This window comes from Oncorhynchus masou, chromosome 1 (genome assembly GCF_036934945.1).
Source record: "Oncorhynchus masou masou isolate Uvic2021 chromosome 1, UVic_Omas_1.1, whole genome shotgun sequence".
Classification (NCBI taxonomy): domain Eukaryota; kingdom Metazoa; phylum Chordata; class Actinopteri; order Salmoniformes; family Salmonidae; genus Oncorhynchus; species Oncorhynchus masou.
In genome coordinates, this window is record NC_088212.1 from 4894863 (window position 1) to 4919862 (window position 25000).

A 25000-nucleotide genomic window follows, 5' to 3' on the forward strand; every position below is an offset into this window, starting at 1 on the left:
CATTGAAGAATGTCAACAGATTGACCATTACATTCCCCAAATGTCTCAGCAGCACAGCGATGCTTCAGAAAAGAGGGGGGGTGGAAGAGATTAGAGATTAGACTGATGAGTTGAATTTCTGGGTGGACAACAACACACATACAGTTTGAAGGAAAGTTATTTTTTTGAGAAAAGCGCTGCTTTCCCACGCTGGTCTGGCCCGCTGCTGAACTGAACTTGAGACTTGTTTGCAGAACCTTCTGTAGTTTGCCTTGGCTTGAATTGGCAGACAGGAGGTGGAGGGAGACGGGATGTGGTCGCAGAAAGCCTCCTTCTCTTTTCTTGAACCTCATACCAGCGGGATGGAAAGGGGCCGTGACCGGGAATTGTCTTTCCACACACCACTCCCTTCATTCCTTCTTCCAGCTATATAGTTACTATATTTAATGCCTGTGAACTCAATGAAACTGACTTCCTGTCCTCCGCCCTCCATCCCTCTTCCTCTTTTTTTATCCCTCTTCCTCACCCTCCGTCCCTCTTCCTCACCCTCCGTCCCTCTTCCTCTCCCTCCATCCCTCTTCTTCTCCCTCCCTCCATCTCTCTCCCTCATCCCTCTCCTCTCCCTCCATCCCTCCATCCCTCTCCTCTCCCTCCCTCCATCCCTTCCTCCCACCCTCCCTCCCTCCATCCATCTCCTCTCCCTCCATCCCTTCTTCCCTCTTCCTCTCCCTCCATCCCTCTCCTCTCCCTCCCTCCCTCCATCCCTTCCTCCCTCCCTCCATCCCTCTCCCTCCCTTCATTCCTCCCTCCCTCCATCCCTCTCCTCTCCCTCCATCCATCCCTTCCTCCCTCTTCCTCTCCCTCTCTCCATCCCCTCCCTCCATCCCTTCCCCCCTCCATCCCTCTCCTCCCTCCATCCCTTCCTCACTCTTCCTCTCCCTCCATCTCTCTCCCTCCATCTCTCTCCCTCCATCCTTCTCCCTCCATCTCTCTCCCTCCATCCTTCTCTCTCCGTCTCTCCCTCCATCTCTCTCCCTCCATCCTTCTCTCTCCGTCCCTCCCTCCATCTCTCCCTCCATCTCTCTCCCTCCATCCTTCTCTCTCCATCCCTCCCTCCACCTCTCCCTCCATCTCTCTCCCTCCATCCCTCTCCTCTCCCTCCATCCCTTCCTCACTCTTCCTCTCCCTCCATCCTTCTCTCTCCATCCCTCCCTCCATCTCTCCCTCCATCTCTCTCCCTCCATCCTTCTCTCTCCATCCCTCCCTCCACCTCTCCCTCCATCTCTCTCCCTCCATCCCTCTCCTCTCCCTCCATCCCTTCCTCACTCTTCCTCTCCCTCCATCCTTCTCTCTCCATCCCTCCCTCCATCTCTCCCTCCATCTCTCTCCCTCCATCCTTCTCTCTCCACCTCTCCCTCCATCTCTCTCCTTCCCTCTCTCCCTCCATCCCTCCCTCCAGCTGTACAGGAAGCTGGTTCACCAGATGATTCAGGTCCTAATCAGGAAGCTGACTACTCTGAGCCAGTACGAGGAGGCCCTGGTCAAGATCAATGCTACGGCTACAGACAGACTGACCGTGCTCAAGGCCAAGCCTCAGGCCATCCAGAGGGACATGCTGTCCATCTGCAATGACCCCTTCACCATGGCCCAGCAACTCACTCACATAGAACTGGTGAGAGACAGACGGACGGACGGACGGACAGACAGACAGACGGACAGACGGACAGACGGACAGACAGACAGACAGACAGAGAGAGAGACAGAGACAGAGATACTGTTCATATTGCTACTTGTCATCAGTTGTGTTTTTTATGCTGTGGCCTGCATCATAACAGCTCAATATTTACAATATATTAACAATTTAAAAATTGGCGAAACGTTTATTAACGTCATCAACTTGACTGAACGCATTCAAAGAAAGATGGAATTTATTGAGTTGCTTTTCCCTTTTCAGGAGAGACTGAGCAACATCGAACCAGAGGAATTTATCCAGGCTTTTGAGAAGAAAGACCTTCTGGATAATGATAAGGTAATGAGTCTGCATGCTTATCCACAATCGGTCACTGGTATGTTATGGAACAGGCTACAGTTGGCTAGAACCCTGTGGTGTGATAAGGCAGATAGAACCATGTGATAATGCAGGAATAACCCTGTGATAATGCAGTTAGAACACTGCAATAATGTAGATAGAACCCCGCGATAATGCAGATAGAACCCCGTGGTGGGACGATGAAGATAGAACCCTGTGGTGGGACGATGCAGATAGAACCCCGTGGTGGAACGATGAAGATAGAACCCTGTGGTGGGACGATGCAGATAGAACCCTGTGGTGTGATGATGCAGATAGAACCCCGTGGTGGAACGATGAAGATAGAACCCTGTGGTGGGACGATGCAGATAGAACCCTGTGGTGTGATGATGCAGATAGAACCCAGTGGGTTGATAATGCAGTTAGAACCCTGTGGGTTGATCATGCAAGTAGAACCCTGTGGGGTGATAATGCCGATATAACCCTGTGGCGTGATAATGCAGATATAACCCGGCGTTGTGATAATGCAGAGAGAACTCTGTGGTGTGATAATGCAGATATAACCCGGTGGTGTGATAATGCAGTTAGAACCCTGTGTTGTGATATTTTTTTATTTTATTTTATTTCACCTTTATTTAACCAGGTAGGCTAGTTGAGAACAAGTTCTCATTTACAACTGTGACCTGGCCAAGATAAAGCATAGCAGTGTGAACAGACAACACAGAGTTACACATGGAGTAAACAATTAACAAGTCAATAACACAGTAGAAAAAAAACAGTCTATATACATTGTGTGCAAAAGGCATGAGGAGGTAGGCGAATAATTACAATTTTGCAGATTAACACTGGAGTGATAAATGATCAGATGGTCATGTACAGGTAGAGATATTGGTGTGCAAAAGAGCAGAAAAGTAAATAAATAAAAACAGTATGGGGATGAGGTAGGTAAAATTGGGTGGGCTATTTACCGATAGACTATGTACAGATGCAGTGATCGGTTAGCTGCTCAGATAGCGGATGTTTGAAGTTGGTGAGAGAGATAAAAGTCTCCAACTTCAGCGATTTTTGCAATTCGTTCCATTCACAGGCAGCAGAGAACTGGAACGAAAGGCGGCCAAATGAGGTGTTGGCTTTAGGGATGATCAGTGAGATACACCTGCTGGAGCGCGTGCTACGGGTGGGTGTTGCCATCGTGACCAGTGAACTGAGATAAGGCGGGGCTTTACCTAGCATGAACTTGTAGATGACCTGGAGCCAGTGGGTCTGGCGACGAATATGTAGCGATGGCCAGCCGACTAGAGCATACAGGTCGCAGTGGTGGGTGGTATAAGGTGATTTGGTAACAAAACGGATGGCACTGTGATAAACTGCATCCAGTTTGCTGAGAAGAGTGTTGGAAGCTATTTTGTAGATGACATCGCCAAAGTCGAGGATCGGTAGGATAGTCAGTTTTACTAGGGTAAGTTTGGCGGCATGAGTGAAGGAGGCTTTGTTGCGGAATAGAAAGCCGACTCTAGATTTGATTTTAGATTGGAGATGTTTGATATGAGTCTGGAAGGAGAGTTTACAGTCGAGCCAGACACCTAGGTACTTATAGATGTCCACATATTCTAGGTCGGAACCATCCAGGGTGGTGATGCTAGTCGGGCGTGCGGGTGCAGGCAGCGAACGGTTGAAAAGCATGCAGATTGAACCTTGTGGTGCGATGATGCAGATAGAACCATGTGGTGTGATAATGCAGATAGAACCCTGTGGTGTGATAATGCAGTTAGAACCCCATGGTGTGATGATGCAGATAGAAGCCAGTGGTGTGATAATGCAGACATAACCCTGTGGTGTGATAATGCAGATACAACTCTGTGGCGTGATAATGCAGATTGAACCCTGTGGTGTGATAATGCAGGTAGAACCCTGTGGTGTGATAATGCAGGTAGAACCCTGTGGTGTGATAATGCAGGTAGAACCCTGTGGTGTGATAATGCAGGTAGAACCCTGTGGTGTGATAATGCAGATAGAACCCTGTGGTGTGATAATGCAGATAGAACCCTGTGGTGTGATAATGCAGGTAGAACCCTGTGGTGTGATAATGCAGGTAGAACCCTGTGGTGTGATAATGCAGGTAGAACCCTGTGGTGTGATAATGCAGGTAGAACCCTGTGGTGTGATAATGCAGGTAGAACCCTGTGGTGTGATAATGCAGGAAGAACCCTGCCTTATATTGCTAAAATCTGAAGGTTAGTGGATTTGGTTCCATCCGTCTCCACTAGTACTAATGTCTATCTCCAAATAGTTATACAATACAGTTGGCTATCACCACCATGACCTACATTGCTTAAATCAGAAGAGCAGTGATCTGACCCCATGGTGTGTCAATGTGAGGACACCATTTTGCGTCAGTAAGGTAGAAAGTTTATCCCGGGGTAACCTAGTGGTTAGAGCGTTGGACTAGCAGCCAGAAGGTTGCAAGTTCAAATCCCCGAGCTGACAAGGTACAAATCTGTCGTTCTACCCCTGAACAGGCAGTTAACCCACTGTTCCTAGGCTGCCATTGATTGAAAATAAGAATTTGTTCTTAATTTAATTGCCTAGTTAAATAACGGTAAAATAAATACATCACCAGTAGTAGTAGACCGAATATCTGCTGTCGCTCTCTTCCTGTTCGTTAAACATCCCTCTGTCTGGAAGGGATACAATGTATCGCCATGCAACCACTCGGCCACCACGAGGGTTTTGTTTTGGGTGTGTGCGCGCGTGCCAGCCAGCGTTCGGCTGCTAGGCAACAGGGGTGTTTTGTGGGGCTATTTTGGCGTCCTTTTTTTTGTGTGTGCCTTGGGCTTCCCCTCTATATCCACTTCCAAAGGGGTGTGGGTCTGTGTGTTGACCACGTTTGGCAATTGTGTGTGAGGGAGAGAGGAGAAATGTGTAAAGCGAAAGGAATGTAAGCCATTTATAATTATTCAGCTCTGCTAAATAATGTGACTCGGAGCATAGTGCCAAAGTCTGCAATAGTCTAATTACAAAGACAACTATAAAGCCTATACACCCATCTGGGGAGCTAGGTTCACATTTTTAAATATATAGAACATAAATATATAAATATAACGGCTATTTGTCAAACTGTATTACTAATTTTGCAATTGACAAAATAACCAATTAGCAATGAGCTAAGTAATGGTAATGAAATGCTATGCTACTGGTGCTAATTATATGGTATCTATACTATGCTAATTAAATGCTTTGCTACTGGTGCAAAGTAAATGCTATGCGACTGGTGCTAATTAAATGGTATCTATACTATGCTAATTAAATGCTATGCTACTGGTGCTAATGCAATGCTATGCTACTGGTGCTAATTAAATGGTATCTATACTATGCTAATGAAATGCTATGCTACTGATGCTAATTCAGTGCTATGCTACTGGTGCTAATTAAATGGTATCTATACTATGCTAATTAAATGCTATGCTACTGGTGCTAATTAAATACTATGCAACTGGTGCTAATTAAATGCTATGCTACTGGTGCTAATTAAATGGTATCTATACTATGCTAATTAAATGTTTTGCTACTGGTGCTAATTAAATGCTATGCTATTGGTGCTAATTAAATTGTATCTATACTATGCTAATTAAAGGGTATGTCTCTTTTGCTACAGAGCTGTTTCAGCGACCAGAAGAAGGCTAGTAGCCTGGAGGCATATGTACAGTGGTTCAACAGACTCAGCTTCCTGGTGGCTACAGAGATCTGCATGGTGAGTGGTTGGGTAGATCTGAGTGGTTGGGGAGATCTGAGTGGTTGGGTAGATCTGAGTGGTTGGGTAGATCTGAGTGGTTGGGTAGATCTGAGTGGTTGGGTAGATCGGAGTGGTTGGGTAGATCGGAGTGGTTGGGTAGATCTGAGTGGTTGGGTAGATCGGAGTGGTTGGGTAGATCGGAGTGGTTGGGTAGATCGGAGTGGTTGGGTAGATCTGAGTGGTTGGGTAGATCGGAGTGGTTGGATAGATCTGAGGGGTGAGTGGTTGGTTAGATCTGAGTGGTTGGGTAGATCTGAGGGGTGAGTGGTTGGGTAGATCTGAGTGGTTGGGTAGATCTGAGTGGTTAGGTAGATCGGAGTGGTTGGGTAGATCTGAGTGGTTGGGTAGATCGGAGTGGTTGGGTAGATCTGAGTGGTTGGGTAGATCTGAGTGGTTGGGTAGATCTGAGTGGTTGGGTAGATCTGAGTGGTTGGGTAGATCTGAGTGGTTGGGTAGATCTGAGTGGTTGGGTAGATCGGAGTGGTTGGGTAGATCGGAGTGGTTGGGTAGATCTGAGGGGTGAGTGGTTGGGTAGATCTGAGTGGTTGGGTAGATCTGAGTGGTTTGGTAGATCTGAGGGGTGAGTGGTTGGGTAGATCTGAGTGAGGGGTTGGGTAGGTCTGAGTGGTTGGGTAGATCGGAGTGGTTGGGTAGATCTGAGGGGTGAGTGGTTGGGTAGATCGGAGTGGTTGGGTAGATCGGAGGGGTGAGTGGTTGGGTAGATCTGAGTGAGGGGTTGGGTAGGTCTGAGTGAGGGGTTGGGTAGATTTTCTGCTGTTGTTGACTTGTTTTTTGCTGTTGTTGACTTGTTTTTTTTGCTGTTGTTGACTTGTTTTTTGCTGTTGTCTTGTTGATGTTGTTGACAGCCCGTAAAGAAGAAGCAGCGAGCGCGAGTCATGGAGTTCTTCATCGACGTGGCACGGGAATGCTTTAACATCGGCAACTTCAACTCCCTCATGGCCATTATCTGTAAGTGTTGTTGTTGTTGTTGTTGTTCTACCCGACCTTGTGACAACTCACTCACCGGCTCACTTGCTCTAAACACAAAAGGCTGTTTGTCGACAGCCAGGAAATCCGATTAGTAAATGCAATCTGTATTTCAGCGAGACTTTGTACCTTCCTAAACCCTATAACAGCCTGAACCCAAAACGAAATCACAGTGTTTTATTTATTCACTTTAAATACTCTTTCAAATATTGCTTATTTACTTTTATAGGAATTACTTCCCCCCCCCCCCCCCCCCAAAAAAAAAGTAACACATTTGGAAATTGTCCTTGACCTGAACAGAAAGGGTAACTTCAGGCTTCAATTGATAATCTTGAGCAGATTGGCTCTAATGCGTCCCGATCTATCTTCGACTCCAGCTTGTGACCTTCCCCAGGGTCCAGGCACAAATGTCTGGGTTAGTTTGGGGTCCTTGCCCAAGGCTTTTGGGACCAGAGCCAGCCGACGGGGTACGGGGGGGTGGGTCCTGAGTGGCCAGGGAAGAGGGCAGCTGGTCAGGCCTTGAGGTTCGGGAGGAGGGGGTGGATGATGAGAGGAGGGGCAGCTGAGAAGTCCTACACAAACACCCATATAGACAGATGGTCAGCACTGACCAGAGAGGGAAGGATGGAGGGAGGGAGGGTATTGGCAGGAGAGGGAAGGAGGGAGGGAGAGAGGGTATTGGCAGGAGAGGGAAGGAGGGAGGGAGAGAGGGTATTGGCAGGAGAGGGAAGGAGGGAGGGAGAGAGGGTATTGGCAGGAGAGGGAAGGAGGGAGGGTATTGGCAGGAGAGGGAGGGAGAGAGGGTATTGGCAGGAGAGGGAAGGAGGGAGGGAGGGTATTAGCAGGAGAGGGAAGGAGGGAGGGAGAGAGGGTATTGGCAGGAGAGGGAAGGAGGGAGGGGGAGAGGGTATTGGCAGGAGAGGGAAGGAGGGAGGGAGGGTATTGGCAGGAGAGGGAAGGAGGGAGGGAGAGAGGGTATTGGCAGGAGAGGGAAGGAGGGAGGGGGAGAGGGTATTGGCAGGAGAGGGAAGGAGGGAGGGAGAGAGGGCATTGGCAGGAGAGGGAAGGAGGGAGGGGGAGAGGGTATTGGCAGGAGAGGGAAGGAGGGAGGGAGAGAGGGTATTGGCAGGAGAGGGAAGGAGGGAGGGAGAGAGAGTATTGGCAGGAGAGGGAAGGAAGGAGGGAGAGAGGGTATTGGCAGGAGAGGGAAGGAGGGAGGGAGAGAGGGTATTGGCAGGAGAGGGAAGGAGGGAGGGAGGGAGAGAGGGTATTGGCAGGAGAGGGAAGGAAGGAGGGAGGGAGAGAGGGTATTGGCAGGAGAGGGAAGGAGGGAGGGAGGGTATTGGCAGGAGCGGGAAGGAGGGAGGGAGGGTATTGGCAGGAGAGGGAAGGAGGGTGGGAGAGAGAGTATTGGCAGGGGTGGGAGGAACGGCTGGGTGGAGGGAGGGTGGAGGCCCTAGGAATACCAGCTGTCCCAAGCCCCTCTCTCCCCGGAGATGAAGCCACAAGCAGAGCCCCTTAGTCTCCAGGGACCCATAGGGAGATATTACAGGGTCAGAGGGTTATAAAAGGGAAAGACAAACAGGACCCTGGGAAAATATGACCTCCTGAATATATATATATGCACTCACACACACCTGATTTACCATATGGGAAGCATGGTGTTGGAAGGGGAAGCAGAGTGATTACCATATGGGAAGCATAGTGTTGGAAGGGGAAGCAGAGTGATTACCATATGGGAAGCATGGTGTTGGAAGGGGAAGCAGAGTGATTACCATATGGGATGCATAGTGTTGGAAGGGGAAGCAGAGTGATTACCATATGGGAAGCATGGTGTTGGAAGGCGAAGCAGAGTGATTACCATATGGGAAGCATGGTGTTGGAAGGGGAAGGAGGGTGATTACCATATGGGAAGCATGGTGTTGGAAGGGGAAGCAGGGTGATTACCATATGGGAAGCATGATGTTGGAAGGGGAAGCAGAGTGATTACCAGAGAGAAAGGTTAGAGATGGAGAGAGAGAGGTTAGAGATGGAGAGAGAGAGAGAGGTTAGAGATGGAGAGAGAGAGAGAGAGGTTAGAGGTGGAGAGCAAGAGAGAGAGAGAAAGAGGTGGAGAGAAAGGTTAGAGATGGAGAGAGAGAGAGCTTAGCGGTGGAGAGAGCTTAGAGGTGGAGAGTGAGCTTAGAGGTGGAGAGTGAGCTTAGAGGTGGAGAGAGAGATGTTAGAGGTGGAGAGAGAGAGGGAGAGGTGGAGAGAGAGAAAGAGGTTGAGAGAGAGGGAGAGAGAGAGAGAGAGAGAGGGGGAGAGGTGGGGAGAGAGAGAGGTCAGAGGTGGAGAGAGAGAGAAATGGGTTAGAGGTGGAGAGAGAGAGAGCTTAGAGGTAGAGAGAGAGAGAGAGAGAGGTTAGAGGTGGAGAGAGAGGGAGAGGTTAGAGGTGGAGAGAGAGAGAGCTCAGGTAGAGAGAGAGAGAGGGAGAGGTTAGAGGTGAGGATAGAGAGGTTAGAGGTGGGGAGAGAGAGAGAGAGAGGTTAGAGGTGGGGAGAGAGAGAGAGGTTAGAGGTGGGGAGAGAGAGAGAGGTTAGAGGTGGGGAGAGAGAGAGAGAGAGGTTAGAGAGAGAGAAAGAGGTGGAGAGAAAGGTTAGAGATGGAGAGAGAGAGAGCTTAGAGGTGGAGAGAGAGATGTTAGAGGTGGAGAGAGAGATGTTAGAGGTGGAGAGAGAGATGTTAGAGGTGGAGAGAGAGAGAGCTTAGAGGTGGAGAGAGAGAAAGAGATTGAGAGAGAGGGAGAGAGAGAGAGAGAGGGAGGGAGAGAGAGAGAGAGAGAGGGAGAGGGGGGAGAGGTGGGGAGAGAGAGAGAGAGGTCAGAGGTGGAGAGAGAGAGAGAGGGGTTAGAGGTGGAGAGAGAGAAAGCTTAGAGGTAGAGAGAGAGAGAGAGAGAGAGAGAGAGAGAGAGGTTAGAGGTGGAGAGAGAGAGAGCTCAGAGGTAGAGAGAGAGGGAGAGGTTAGAGGTGGAGAGAGAGAGAGCTCAGAGGTAGAGAGAGAGAGGGAGAGGTTAGAGGTGAGGATAGAGAGGTTAGAGGTGGAGAGAGAGAGGTTAGAGGTGGGGAGAGAGAGAGAGAGGTTAGAGGTGGGGAGAGAGAGAGAGGTTAGAGGTGGGGAGAGAGAGAGAGGTTAGAGGTGGAGAGAGAGAGAGAGGGGTTAGAGGTGGAGATAGAGAAGTTAGAGGTGGGGAGAGAGAGTTTAGAGGTGGGGAGAGAGAGAAAGAGGTTAGAGGTGGGGAGAGGCAGAAAGAGTTGGAGAGAGAGAGAAAGAGAGCTGAGAGAGAGAGAGAGAGCAGAGAGAGAGAGAGAGAGAGAGGTTAGAGGTGGGGAGAGGTTCGAGGTTTGAGGTGGAGAGAGAGAGGGAGAGGTTAGAGGTGGGGAGAGAGAGATGTTAGAGGTGGGGAGAGAGAGAGGTGGAGTGAGAGAGAGCTTAGAGGTGTCGAGAGAGAGGTTAGAGGTGGGGAGAGAGAGGTTAGAGGTGGGGAGAGAGAGGTTAGAGGTGGGGAGAGAGAGGTTAGAGGTGGGGAGAGAGAGGTTAGAGGTGGGGAGAGAGAGGTTAGAGGTGGGGAGAGAGAGGTTCGAGCTGGGAAGAGAGAGGTTAGAGGTGGGGAGAGAGAGAGAGAGAGATGTTAGAGGTGGGGAGAGAGAGAGGTGGGGAGAGAGAGAGGCTAGAGGTGGGGAGAGAGAGAGGCTAGAGGTGGGGAGAGAGAGAGGTTAGAGGTGGGGAGAGAGAGAGGTTAGAGGTAGAGAGAGAGCGAGAGAGAGGTTAGAGTTGGGGAGAGAGAGAGGTTAGAGGTGGGGGAGAGAGAGAGGTTAGAGGTGGGGACAGAGAGAGAGAGGTTAGAGAGAGAAAGAGGTTAGAGAGAGAGAGGGAGAGGGAGGGAGAGCGGGATGAAGAGAGGGAGGGAGGGAGAGCGGGATGGAGAGAGGGAGAGGAAGAGGGAGGGTGGGGGATGGAGAGAGGGAGGGGGATGGAGGGAGGGAGGGAGGGAGGGAGAGGAAGAGGGAGGGAGGGAGGGGGAGGTGGATGGAGAGAGGGAGGGAGAGGAAGAGGGAGGTGGATGGAGAGAGGGAGGGAGAGGAAGAGGGAGGGGGAGGTGGATGGAGGGAGGGAGAGGGAGGGGGATGGAGGGAGGGAGGGGGAGGTGGATGGCGGGAGGGAGGGACTCCAGCTCAACAATGGGACAAGGAGGGGGGTCTGTGTGTCAATGGAATTAACGCTGTGTGTGCAGCTCATTTCTCACCCTTCTCTCTCGTCTTGCTCTCTGCAGCTGGGATGAACATGAGTCCTGTGTCTCGACTGAAGAAGACCTGGAGCAAAGTCAAGACGGACAAGTTTGACATCTTGGAGGTAATTGCTTGTTCACCTGCTGCACTGAGGGTCATACAATCTTGCTTCAAAAGCCAGCAAGTTGCCTAAGCAGCTTCAAAAGCCAGCTAGTTGCCTAGCAGCTTCAAAAGCCAGCTAGTTGCCTAGCAGCTTCAAAAGCCAGCTAGTTGCCTAGCAGCTTCAAAAGCCAGCTAGTTGCCTAGCAGCTTCAAACGCCAGCTAGTTGCCTAGCAAACCTTCCCATGTTCCACTGTAAGCCTCGTGGTGTTTGAAGTGGTATTGCCACAGGGATACTCTACCTTCAGAAGTGTTGAAATGGGGATGGGTAGCCCCAGACGGCGAGCTCTACCTGGGGTTCAGATCAGACGAGCTCCCTGGGGGTCCGTGGAGGAGACAGGTATGGACCTTCAAGTCAGGAGATGTAAAGTTGCAGATTAAAGGGATAAACCAGGTTGGGCCCCAGTGGAACCCAGGAACAGGTTTCTCTCTCGCCACACCTCCCTCACTACTCTACTACCCTCTCTCTCACCTCGCTCTTTCCCTGTCTCTCTCTCTCTCTCTTCCCCTGTCTCTCTCTCTCTCTTCCCCTGTCTCTCTCTCTCTCTTCCCCTGTCTCTCTCTCTCTTCCCCCTCTCTCTCTCTCTCTCCCCCTCTCTTCCCCTGTCTCTCTCTCTATCGCTCTCTCTCTCTCTCTCTCTCTTACCCTGTCTCTCTCTCTCTTCCCCCCTCTCTCTCTCTCTCTCTCTCTCTCTCTCTCTTCCCCTGTCTCTCTCTCTCTCTCTCTCTCTCTCTCTCTCTCTCCTCCCTCTCTCTCTCTCTCTCTTTCCCTGTCTCTCTCGCTCTCTTCCCCTGTCTCTCTCTCACTCTCTCTCTCTCTCTCTTACCCTGTCTCTCTCGCTCTCTTCCCCTGTCTCTCTCTCCCTCTCTCTCTCGCTCTCTCTCTCTCTTACCCTGTCTCTCTCACTCTCTTCCCCTGTCTCTCTCTCTCTCTCTCTCTCTCTCTCTCTCTCTCTCTCTCTCTCTCTCTCTCTGTCTTTGTCTGAGTGTTGATAGCTGTGGCGTTGGGTTATTGTCCTCCCTGTGTTGATAGAGGTCAGAGGTCGGAGTGTTGATAGCTGTGATGTTGGGTTATTGTCCTCCGTTGTTTTGAGAGGTCCGAGGTCAGAGTGTTGGTGGGCTGGTTTGATGACCACATCTGTCTTGCAGTTTATGTGCGTCCAGTTGATTTGGCAGGGACGGTGAGTGATGGATAGTCATTGAGATGCCTTCTCCTCTTCTCTTCTCCCACAAGCATTCAACCTTTTTGGGGGAAGGGAACTCCAAGCCTGGCCAATGACTAACAACCATATTGTACCATACGGTGCCTTCGGAAAGTATTCAGACCCCTTGACTTTTTCCACATTTTGTTAAGTTACAGCCTTGTTCTAAAATGGATGTAAATTGTCCCCCCCCCCTCTCTTCATTCTACACACAATACCCCATAATGACAAAGCAAAAACAGTTTTTTCCAATTTGTTGCAAATATATATATTTTTGGTTGTTGAAATATCTCATTTATATAAGTATTCAGACCCTTTACTCAGTACTTTGTTAAAGCCACTTTGGCAGCGATTACAGCCTCAAGTCTTCTTGGGTAATGACGCTACAAGCTTGGCACATCTGTATTTGGGAAGTTTCTCCCATTCTTCTAGGCAGATCTTCTCAAGCTCTGTCAGGTTGGATGGGGAGTGTCGCTGCACAGCTATTTTCAGGTCTCTCCAGAGATGTTCGATCAGGTTCAAGTCTGGGCTCTGGCTGGGCCACTCAAAGACATTCACTTGTACTTTGCTCCGTTCATCTTTCCTTCGATCCTGACTAGTCTCCCAGTCCCTGCTGCTGAAAAACATCCATACAGCGTGATACTGCCACCACCATGCTTCACTGTAGGGATGGTGCCAGGTTTCCAGACGTGACGCTGGGTGGGCATTCAGGACAAATAGATCAATCTTGGATTCATCAGACCAGAGAATCTTGTTTCTCATGGTCTGAGAGTCTTTAGGTGCCTTTTGGTAAACTCCAAGCGGGCTGTCATGTGCCTTTTACTGAGGAGTGGCTTCTGTCTGGCCACTCTACCATAAAGGCCTGATTGGTGGAGTGCTATAGAGATGGTTGTCCTTCTGGAAGGTTCTCCCATCTCCACAGAGGAGATCTGTCAGAGTGACCATCGGGTTCTTGGTCACCTCCCTGACCAAGGCCCTTCTCCCCCGATTGCTCAGTTTGTCCGGGCGGCCAGCTCTAGGAAGGGCCTTGGTCGTTTCAAACTTCTTCCGTTTAAGAATGATGGAGGCCAATGTGTTCTTGGGGACCTTCAATGCTGCAGAAATGTTTTGGCACCCTTCCCCAGATCTGCTGACCTTAATTTCGTGTCTCGAAGGGTCTGAAAACTTATGTAAAAAAAAAAAAAGGTATTTCTTTTTATTACATTTTCACGTGTAAAAATGTCTTAAAACCTGTTTTTTTTAGCTTTGTCGTTATGTGTCGATAGCTGAGGATAAAAAAAAAATCCATTTTAGAATTTTAGTCTGTAAACGTAACAAAATGTGGAAAAAGTCCAGAGGTCTGAATAGGTTCCGGAAGGCGCCTTATGTTTAGACATTTTGACGAACAGTATTGCAGTCAATGCACTTGTTATCCCGTTCAGACTAAAGCATACGATGTAATCTCACTCTCTAATGACTATTATAGCTAGAAGTTTAAGACGTTTCTAAACTACATTTTTTTTTGAACGAAGATCTGACTTTATGCTCAGCTGACAGTGTGATACTGATCTCGCCCTGTCTCTTCCTCCCTCAGCACCAAATGGACCCTTCCGGTAACTTCTACAATTACAGAACGGCGTTGAGAGGAGCGACACAGAGGTCTAGAACAGCCAACAGCACGAGGGAGAAGGTGAGCCTCGGTACTTTCACATCTGAGATTCAGGACCCGGTATTTATTTCAACGTGTTAGAGTAGGAGATCTAGTAGATTCTGATTTCTTCAAATGGTGGGAACTTCCTCTGTTCTCCCAGAGACCATCTATGTAACCCTGTAACCCTGTAACCCTGTAACCCTGTAAACCAGAGACCATCTATGTAACCCTGTAACCCTGTAACCCTGTAACCCTGTAACCCAGAGACCATCTATGTAACCCTGTAACCCTGTAACCCTGTAACCGAGAGACCATCTATGTAACCCTGTAACCCTGTAACCCAGAGACCATCTATGTAACCCTGTAACCCTGTAACCCTGTAACCCAGAGAACATCTATGTAACCCTGTAACCCTGTAACCCAGAGACCATCTATGTAACCCTGTAACCCTGTAACCCTGTAACCCAGAGACCATCTATGTAACCCTGTAACCCAGAGAACATCTATGTAACCCTTTAATCCTGTAACCCTGTAACCCTGTAACCCAGAGACCATCTATGTAACCCTGTAACCCAGAGACCATCTATGTAACCCTGTAACCCTGTAACCCAGAGACCATCTATGTAACCCTGTAACCCAGAGACCATCTATGTAACCCTGTAACCCTGTAACTCTGTAACCCAGAGACCATCTATGTAACCCTGTAACCCTGAGACCATCTATGCAACCCTGTAACCCTGTAACCCAGAGACCATCTATGTAACCCTGTAACCCTGGAACCCAGAGACCATCTATGTAACCCTGTAACCATGAGACCATCTATGCAACCCTGTAACCCTGGAACCCAGAGACCATCTATGTAACCCTGTAACCCTGGAACCCAGAGACCATCTATGTAACCCTGTAACCCTGGAACCCAGAGACCATCTATGTAACCCTGTAACCCTGTAACCCAGAGACCATCTATGTAACCCTGTAACCCTGAGACCATCTATGCAACCCTGTAACCCTGGAACCCAGAGACCATCTATGTAACCCTGTAACCCTGGAACCCAGAGACCATCTATGTAACCCTGTAACCCTGGAACCCAGAGACCATCTATGTAACCCTGTAACCCTGTAACCCAGAGACCATCTATGTAACCCTGTAACCCTGTAACCCAGAGACCATCTATGTAACCCTGTAACCCTGTAACCCAGAGACCATCTATGTAACCCTGTAACCCTGTAACCCAGAGACCATCTATGTAACCCTGTAACCCTGTAACCCTGGAACCCAGAGACCATCTATGTAACCCTGTAACCCAGAGACCATCTATGTAACCCTGTAACCCTGTAACCCAGAGACCATCTATGTAAGCCTGTAACCCTGGAACCCTGGAACCCAGAGACCATCTATGTAACCCTGTAACCCAGAGACCATCTATGTAACCCTGTAACCCTGTAACCCAGAGACCATCTATGTAACCCTGTAACCCTGTAACCCAGAGACCATCTATGTAACCCTGTAACGCAAACCCAGAGCCCGTTTATATAACCCAGTAACCCACTTACAGGCTGACCAAACCGGCTTTGCGTGTGTGTCTGTGTGCCATGCTAGTTTTATCCCCACCAGACACGTTCCTGACACGCTGGTTCATACACAATAGTATGAACCTTTAGCTAGCTCGTAGTCATACACAATGGTATGAACCTTTAGCTAGCTCGTAGTCATACACAATGGTATGAACCTTTAGCTAGCTCGTAGTCATACACACTAGTATGAACATTTAGCTAGCTCGTAGTCATACACAATGGTATGAACCTTGAGCTAGCTCGTAGTCATACACAATGGTATGAACCTTGAGCTAGCTCGTAGTCATACAAAATGGTATGTTCTCTACTCAGTTACCTAGTTACCTAGAACCTAGTTACTTTTTAGTTAGTTTTCTTTGATTTAATATCTCCTCGTTCTGCTACATCTTCTTCTTCTGTGAATTTTATATGGCGCATGACAACCAACTTTTAGGTGCATTACTGCCACCAACTGGACTGGAGTGTGGACCTCGTTCATCTTTCAATCAGCCACGTGGATAAAGACTAGTTTAAAACCAATGAGTAGATGGGATAGGCGGGAACATGCAGTTTGCCAAGCGTCACAAATAGAACCAAGTTCTATGTTAGCACCCGGCTAGTCAGACGATCGTTGAACAAAGCCAACTGGATGGATGAAATTATTGAATGACGGTGTATGTGTCCGATTTATTTTGCAACGCGGCCGGGTTTGGTCAGCATTGTTAGCCAAGAAAACTAACAAATGTTCTATCTCTTCTCACGATTGATAAGCAGCAACTCATTGTGGAGATGGTGGTATCACCTGTTCTTCACTATCACGTGTTCTTCACTATCACGTGTTCTTCACTATCACATGTTCTTCACCATCATGTTTTCTTCACTATCACGTGTTCTTCACTATCAAGTGTTCTTCACTATCATGTGTTCTTCACTCTCACGTGTTCTTCACCATCACGTGTTCTTCACTATCACATGTTCTTCACTATCACGTGTTCTTCACTATCACATGTTCTTCACCATCATGTTTTCTTCACTATCACGTGTTCTTCACTATCAAGTGTTCTTCACTATCACGTGTTCTTCACTATCACATGTTCTTCACCATCATGTTTTCTTCACTATCACGTGTTCTTCACTATCACATGTTCTTCACCATCATGTTTTCTTCACTATCACGTGTTCTTCACTACCAAGTGTTCTTCACTATCATGTGTTCTTCACTCTCACGTGTTCTTCACCATCACGTGTTCTTCACTATCACGTGTTCTTCACTATCACATGTTCTTCACCATCATGTTTTCTTCACTATCACGTGTTCTTCACTATCAAGTGTTCTTCACTATCATGTGTTCTTCACTCTCACGTGTTCTTCACCATCACGTGTTCTTCACTATCACGTGTTCTTCACTATCACATGTTCTTCACCATCATGTTTTCTTCACTATCACGTGTTCTTCACTATCATGTGTTCTTCACTCTCACGTGTTCTTCACCATCACGTGTTCTTCACTAACACGTGTTCTTCACTATCACGTGTTCTTCACCATCACGTGTTCTTCACTATCACGTGTTCTTCACCATCACGTGTTCTTCACTATCATGTGTTCTTCACCATCACGTCTTCTTCACTATCACGTGTTCCCTCACCATCACGTGTTCTTCACTATCACGTGTTCTTCACCATCACGTCTTCTTCACTATCACGTGTTCCCTCACCATCACGTGTTCTTCACTATCACGTGTTCTTCAACATCACATGTTGTTCACCATCACATGTTCTTTACTTTTACGTGTTCTTTACTATTATGTGTTCTTCACTATCACGTGTTCTTCACTATCAAGCGTTCTTCACTATCACGTGTTCTTCACTATTATGTGTTCTTCACTATCACGTGTTCTTCACTATCAAGTGTTCTTCACTATCACGTGTTCTTCACTATTATGTGTTCTTCACTATCACGTGTTCCCTCACCATCACGTGTTCTTCACTATCAAGTGTTCCCTCACTATCACGTGTTCCCTCACCATCACGTGTTCTTCACTATCACGTGTTCCCTCACTATCACGTGTTCTTTACTATCAAGTGTTCTTTACTATCACGTGTTCTTTACTATTATGTGTTCTTCACTATCACGTGTTCCCTCACCATCACATGTTCTTCACTATCACGTGTTCCCTCACCATCACGTGTTCTTCACTATCACGTGTTCCCTCACCATCACGTGTTCTTCACTATCAAGTGTTCTTTACTATCACATGTTCTTTACTATTATGTGTTCTTCACTATCACGTGTTCCCTCACCATCACGTGTTCTTCACTATCACGTGTTCTTTACCATCATGTGTTGTTCACCATCATGTGTTGTTCACCATCACGTGTTCTTCACCATCATGTGTTGTTCACCATCACATGTTCTTCACTATCACGTGTTCTTTACCATCATGTGTTGTTCACCATCACATGTTCTTCACTATCACATGTTCTTCACCATCACGTGTTGTTCACCATCACATGTTCTTTACTATCACGTGTTCCTTACTATTATGTGTTCTTCACTATCACGTGTTCTTCACCATCACGTGTTCTTCACTATCAAGTGTTCTTTACTATCACGTGTTCTTCACTATCACGTGTTCCCTCACCATCACGTGTTCTTCACTATCACGTGTTCCCTCACCATCACGTGTTCTTCACTATCACGTGTTCCCTCACCATCACGTGTTCTTCACTATCACGTGTTCCCTCACCATCACGTGTTCTTCACTATCACGTGTTCCCTCACCATCACGTGTTCTTCACTATCACGTGTTCCCTCACCATCACGTGTTCTTCACTATCACGTGTTCCCTCACCATCACGTGTTCTTCACTATCACGTGTTCCCTCACCATCACGTGTTCTTCACTATCACGTGTTCCCTCACCATCACGTGTTCTTCACTATCACGTGTTCCCTCACCATCACGTGTTCTTCACTATCACGTGTTCCCTCACCATCACGTGTTCTTCACTATCACGTGTTCCCTCACCATCACGTGTTCTTCACTATCACGTGTTCCCTCACCATCACGTGTTCTTCACTATCACGTGTTCCCTCACCATCACGTGTTCTTCACTATCACGTGTTCTTTACGATCACGTGTTCTTCACTTTCATTTAACCAGAAAACAAGTGGCGCGAACCCATTCAGATCAGGCATGTCTGGAAAGCAGCCTTCCGTGTTGGTCTGATGGATCATTCATCGTCTCTGCTCAGTGCTCTCATCTTATTTACACTAAACTTTTGTTTCGGTTAGGACATCATTGCATAACGAAGCCTCTGAAGCAGAGAAGTCAAGACATAAATAGGTCCGCTGAGGGTATGGACGTCAAAGAGAACTCATTTACTCCTTTTCAGTTTAAGGGGGGGGACTGCTTCCTGCCAGTTCACTTCTCTCTCTCACAATTCTGTCTGTCTCTCTCTCTCTCTCTCTCTCTCTCTCTCTCTCTCGCATTTCTCTCTGTCTCTCTCTCTCACAATTCTGTCTCTCTCAATCGCATTTCTCTCTGTCTCTCTTTGTCTCTCACTCTCTCTCTCACAATTCTCTCTGTCTCTCTTTGTCTCTCTCTCGGTCTCTGATTGCGTCTTTCTCTCTCTCTCTCTCGCATTTCTCTCTGTCTCTCTCTCTCACAATTCTGTCTCTCTCACTCGCATTTCTCTCTGTCTCTCTTTGTCTCTCACTCTCTCTCTCACAATTCTCTCTGTCTCTCTTTGTCTCTCTCTCGGTCTCTGATTGCGTCTTTCTCTCTCTATCCCACACTGACCTGACCGCGTGTGAACCCGCCAGCCTGTTCCAACCCGGCATCAGTCTAGTGGTTTAGCCTAGTGTGTAGCAAGTTCTGGAAGGAAGGGTAAACATTAACAAGTTGTTTATTGATGTGCTGTCAACATGTATTAGGTTAGTAGAAGTGTTAGCGTAGAGTCAACAACATGGGTTAGCTGAGGGTTTCTGTTAGGGAAGTGGGGGGGGGTGTTGTGTGTAGATGTTGATTGTTGAAGGGCTCTGGTTGGCTGCTCAGACAGACTGTACGGGGTCATAAGACGGAATGTTCCAACTTCCCAGGCAGAACACTGGTCTTATGACTTCTTCTCGAGAGGGTTTTTGTTTATGGGTCAAAAAAGTATATTTCCCCACACGGGGTGGACTGTATGGACCTTTCTCTCTCTCTCTCTGTCTCTTCCTTCCCCACTCCCTCCCTCCATCCTTCCCTCCCTCCCTCCCTTCCCCGCTCCCTCCATCCTTCCCCGCTCCCTCCATCCCTCCCTCCCTCCCTTCCCCGCTCCCTCCATCCTTCCCTCCCTCCCTTCCCCGCTCCCTCCATCCTTCCCTCCCTCCCTTCCCCACTCCCTCCATCCTTCCCTCCCTCCCTTCCCCGCTCCCTCCATCCTTCCTTCCCTCCCTCCCTTCCCCGCTCCCTCCATCCCTCCCTCCCTCCTTCCCCACTCCCTCCATCCTTCCCTCCATCCGTCCCTCCCTCCCTTCCCCGCTCCCTCCATCCCTTCCTCACTCCCTCCATACTTCCCTCCCTCCATCCTTCCCTCCCTCCCTTCCCCGCTCCCTCCATCCTTCCCTCCCCCATCCTTCCCCGCTACCTCCCTCCATCCTTCCCCACTCCCTCCATCCTTCCCTCCCTCCCTTCCCCGCTCCCTGCCTCCATCCTTTCACCCAGGCTGTGTTCAGTAGGACACATCGTAGTCCATTGTGTTTCAGTCGTCTTTTTTCCATGTGGCTCATGAAAATAATATCCAACCTTTTGGTCAAACCCAAGCCACTCTATGACCTAAGTCTCTGTGGTGACATGGCTCTTATTTAAGCGGTTTGTGTTCTGAAAAACCACCTCAGCTTTTTCTGACTTTCTCTTTCTTGGGTGAAGTGGGGAATTTGTTTGACGGGTGTGTTGTTGTTGTTGTTGTTGTGGTGATTAACAAAGAAACCAGCTGTTACCTGGAAATGTCCTTGTACTGTTACCCAGGCAGCTGAATTAAACCCTGACCTCTTCTCTCTCCTGTCTCTGTCTCTGTCTCTGTCTCTGTCTCTGTCTCTGTCTCTGTCTCTGTCTCTGTCTCTGTCTCTGTCTCCTCTCTCTGTCTCCTCTCTCTCTGTCTCTGTCTCTGTCTCTCTCTGTCTCTGTCTCTCTCTGTCTCTCTCTGTCTCTCTCTCTCTCTCTCTCTCTCTCTCTCTCTCTCTCTCTCTCTCTCTCTCTCTCTCTCTCTCTCTCTCTGTCTCTCTCTCTGTCTCTCTCTCTCTGTCTCTCTCTCTCTCTCTCTCTCTCTCTCTCTCTCTCTCTCTCTCTCTCTCTGTCTCTCTCTCTGTCTCTCTCTCTCTGTCTCTCTCTCTCTCTCTCTCTCTCTCTCTCTCTCTCTCTCTCTCTCTCTGTCTCTCTCTCTCTCTCTCTCTCTCTCTCTCTCTCTCTCTCTGTCTCTCTCTCTCTCTCTCTCTCTCTCTCTCTCTCTCTCTCTCTCTCTCTCTCTCTCTCTCTCTCTCTCTCTCTCTCTCTCTCTCTCTCTCTCTCTCTCTCTCTCTCTCTCTCTCTCTCTCTCTCTCTCTCTCTCTCTCTCTCTCTCTCTCTCTCTCTCTCTCTCTCTGTCTCTCTCTGTCTCTCTCTCTCTCTCTCTCTCTCTCTCTCTCTCTCTCTCTGTCTCTCTCTCTCTCTGTCTCTCTCTCTCTCTCTCTCTCTCTCTCTGTCTCTCTCTCTCTCTCTCTCTCTCTCTGTCTCTCTCTGTCTCTCTCTCTCTCTCTCTCTCTCTCTCTCTCTCTCTCTCTCTCTCTCTGTCTCTCTCTCTCTCTCTCTCTCTCTCTCTCTCTCTCTCTCTCTCTCTCTCTCTCTCTCTCTCTCTCTCTCTCTCTCTCTCTCTCTCTCTCTCTCTCTCTCTCTCTCTCTCTCTCTGCTCTCTCTCTCTCTCTCTCTCTCTCTCTCTCTCTCTCTCTCTCTCTCTCTCTCTCTCTCTCTCTCTCTCTCTCTCTCTCTCTCTCTCTCTCTCTCTCTCTCTCTCTCTCTCTGTCTCTCTCTCTCTCTCTCTCTCTCTCTCTCTCTCTCTCTCTCTCTCTCTCTCTCTCTCTCTCTCTCTCTCTCTCTCTCTCTCTCTCTCTCTCTCTCTCTCTCTCTCTCTCTCTCTCTCTCTCTGTCTCTCTCTCTCTCTCTCTCTCTCTCTCTCTCTCTCTCTCTCTCTCTCTCTCTCTCTCTCTCTCTCTCTCTCTCTCTCTCTCTCTCTCTCTCTCTCTCTCTCTCTCTCTCTCTCTCTCTCTCTCTCTCTCTCTCTCTCTCTCTCTCTCTCTCTCTCTCTCTCTCTCTCTCTCTCTCTCTCTCTCTCTCTCTCTCTCTGTCTCTCTCTCTCTCTCTGTCTCTCTCTCTCTCTCTCTCTCTCTCTCTCTCTCTCTCTCTCTCTCTGTCTCTCTCTCTCTCTCTCTCTCTCTCTCTCTCTCTCTCTCTCTCTCTCTCTCTCTCTCTCTCTCTCTCTCTCTCTCTCTCTCTCTCTCTCTCTCTCTCTCTCTCTCTCTCTCTCTCTCTCTCTCTCTCTCTGTCTCTCTCTCTCTCTCTCTCTCTCTCTCTCTCTCTCTCTCTCTCTCTCTCTCTCTCTCTCTCTCTCTCTCTCTCTCTCTCTGCTCTCTCTCTCTCTCTCTCTCTCTCTCTCTCTCTCTCTCTCTCTCTCTCTCTCTCTCTCTCTCTCTCTCTCTCTCTCTCTCTGTCTCTCTCTCTCTCTCTCTGTCTCTCTCTCTCTCTCTCTCTCTCTCTCTCTCTCTCTGTCTCTCTCTCTCTCTCTCTCTCTCTCTCTCTCTCTCTCTCTCTCTCTCTCTCTCTCTCTCTCTCTCTCTCTCTGTCTCTCTCTCTCTCTCTCTCTCTCTCTCTCTCTCTCTCTCTCTCTCTCTCTCTCTCTCTCTCTCTCTCTCTCTCTCTCTCTCTCTCTCTCTCTCTCTCTCTCTCTCTCTCTCTGTCTCTCTCTCTCTCTCTCTCTCTCTCTCTCTCTCTCTCTCTCTCTCTCTCTCTCTCTCTCTCTCTCTCTCTCTCTCTCTCTCTCTCTCTCTCTCTCTCTCTCTCTCTCTCTCTCTCTCTCTCTCTCTGTCTCTCTCTCTCTCTCTCTCTCTCTCTCTCTCTCTCTCTCTCTCTCTCTCTCTCTCTCTCTCTCTCTGTCTCTCTCTCTCTCTCTCTCTCTCTCTCTCTCTGTCTCTCTCTCTCTCTCTCTCTCTCTCTCTCTCTCTCTCTGTCTCTCTCTCTCTCTCTCTCTCTCTCTCTCTCTCTCTCTCTCTCTCTCTCTCTCTCTCTCTCTCTCTGTCTCTCTCTCTCTCTGTCTCTCTCTCTCTCTCTCTCTCTCTCTCTCTCTCTCTCTCTCTCTCTCTCTCTCTCTCTCTCTCTCTGTCTCTCTCTCTCTCTCTCTCTCTCTCTCTCTCTCTCTCTCTCTCTCTGCTCTCTCTCTCTCTGTCTCTCTCTCTCTCTCTCTCTCTCTGTCTCTCTGTCTCTCTCTCTCTCTCTCTCTCTCTCTCTCTCTCTCTCTCTCTCTCTGTCTCTCTCTGTCTCTCTCTCTGTCTCTCTCTCTCTCTCTGTCTCTCTGTCTCTCTCTCTCTCTCTCTCTCTCTCTCTCTCTGTCTCTCTCTCTCTCTCTCTCTCTGTCTCTCTCTCTCTCTCTCTCTCTCTCTCTCTCTCTCTCTCTCTCTCTCTCTCTCTCTGTCTCTCTGCTCTCTCTCTCTCTCTCTCTCTCTCTCTCTCTCTCTGTCTCTCTGTCTCTCTCTCTCTCTCTCTCTCTCTCTCTGTCTCTCTCTCTCTCTCTCTCTCTCTCTCTCTCTCTCTCTCTCTCTCTCTCTCTCTCTCTCTCTGTCTCTCTCTCTCTCTCTCTCTCTCTCTCTCTCTCTCTCTCTCTCTCTCTCTCTCTCTCTCTCTCTCTCTCTCTCTCTCTCTCTCTCTCTCTCTCTCTCTCTCTCTGTCTCTCTCTCTCTCTCTCTCTCTCTCTCTCTCTCTCTCTCTCTCTCTCTCTCTCTCTCTGTCTCTCTCTCTCTCTCTCTCTCTCTCTCTCTCTCTCTCTCTCTCTCTCTCTCTCTGTCTCTCTCTCTCTCTCTCTCTCTCTCTCTCTCTCTCTCTCTCTCTCTCTCTCTCTCTCTCTCTCTCTCTCTCTCTCTCTCTCTCTCTCTCTCTCTCTCTCTCTCTCTCTCTCTGTCTCTCTCTCTCTCTCTCTCTCTCTCTCTCTCTCTCTCTCTCTCTCTCTCTCTCTCTCTCTCTCTCTCTCTCTCTCTCTCTCTCTCTCTCTCTCTCTCTCTCTCTCTCTCTCTCTCTCTCTCTCTCTCTCTCTCTCTCTCTCTCTCTGTCTCTCTCTCTCTCTCTCTCTCTCTCTCTCTCTCTCTCTCTCTCTCTCTCTCTCTCTCTCTCTCTCTCTCTCTCTCTCTCTCTCTCTCTCTCTCTCTCTCTGTCTCTCTCTCTGTCTCTCTCTCTCTCTCTCTCTCTCTCTCTCTCTCTCTCTCTCTCTCTCTCTCTCTCTCTCTCTGTCTCTCTCTCTCTCTCTCTCTCTCTCTCTCTCTCTCTCTCTCTCTCTCTCTCTCTCTCTCTTCCTCTCTCTCTCTCTCTCTCTCTCGTCTCTCTCTCTCTGTCTCTCTCTCTCTCTCTCTCTCTCTCTCTCTCTCTCTCTCTCTCTCTCTCTCTCTCTCTCTCTCTCTCTCTCTCTCTCTCTCTCTCTCTCTCTCTCTCTCTCTCTCTCTCTCTCTCTCTCTCTCTCTCTCTCTCTCTGTCTCTCTCTCTCTCTCTCTCTCTGTCTCTCTCTCTCTCTCTCTCTCTCTCTCTCTCTGTCTCTCTCTCTCTCTCTCTCTCTCTCTCTGTCTCTCTCTCTCTCTCTCTCTCTCTCTCTCTCTCTCTCTGTCTCTCTCTCTCTCTCTCTCTCTCTCTCTCTCTCTCTCTCTCTCTCTCTCTCTCTCTCTCTCTCTCTCTCTCTCTCTCTCTGTCTCTCTCTCTCTGTCTCTCTCTCTCTCTCTCTCTCTCTCTCTCTCTCTCTCTCTCTCTGTCTCTCTCTCTCTCTCTCTCTCTCTCTCTCTCTCTCTCTCTCTCTCTCTCTCTCTCTCTCTCTCTGTCTCTCTCTCTCTCTCTCTCTCTCTCTCTCTCTCTGTCTCTCTCTCTCTCTCTCTCTCTCTCTCTCTCTCTCTCTCTCTCTGTCTCTCTCTCTCTCTCTCTCTCTCTCTCTCTCTCTCTCTCTCTCTCTCTCTGTCTCTCTCTCTCTCTCTCTCTCTCTCTCTCTGTCTCTCTCTCTCTCTCTCTCTCTCTCTCTCTCTGTCTCTCTCTCTCTCTCTCTCTCTCTCTCTCTCTCTCTCTCTCTCTCTCTCTCTCTCTCTCTCTCTCTCTCTCTCTGTCTCTCTCTCTCTCTCTCTCTCTCTCTCTCTCTCTC

At 48.7% G+C, this 25000-nt stretch overlaps 1 protein-coding gene across 1 annotated transcript in view; it reads left to right on the forward strand.

The window, feature by feature from the left end:
• The window catches only part of LOC135509710 (ras-GEF domain-containing family member 1B-A-like), a 64552-nt gene that overhangs the window by 26690 nt on the left and 12862 nt on the right, over positions 1-25000 (forward strand). The window contains exons 5-10 of the mRNA XM_064930633.1: positions 1439-1651; positions 1934-2008; positions 5664-5759; positions 6668-6770; positions 11101-11180; positions 13992-14087. Coding sequence (XP_064786705.1) covers positions 1439-1651; positions 1934-2008; positions 5664-5759; positions 6668-6770; positions 11101-11180; positions 13992-14087 — 663 coding nt within the window. The remainder of the gene's footprint in view (positions 1-1438; positions 1652-1933; positions 2009-5663; positions 5760-6667; positions 6771-11100; positions 11181-13991; positions 14088-25000) is intronic.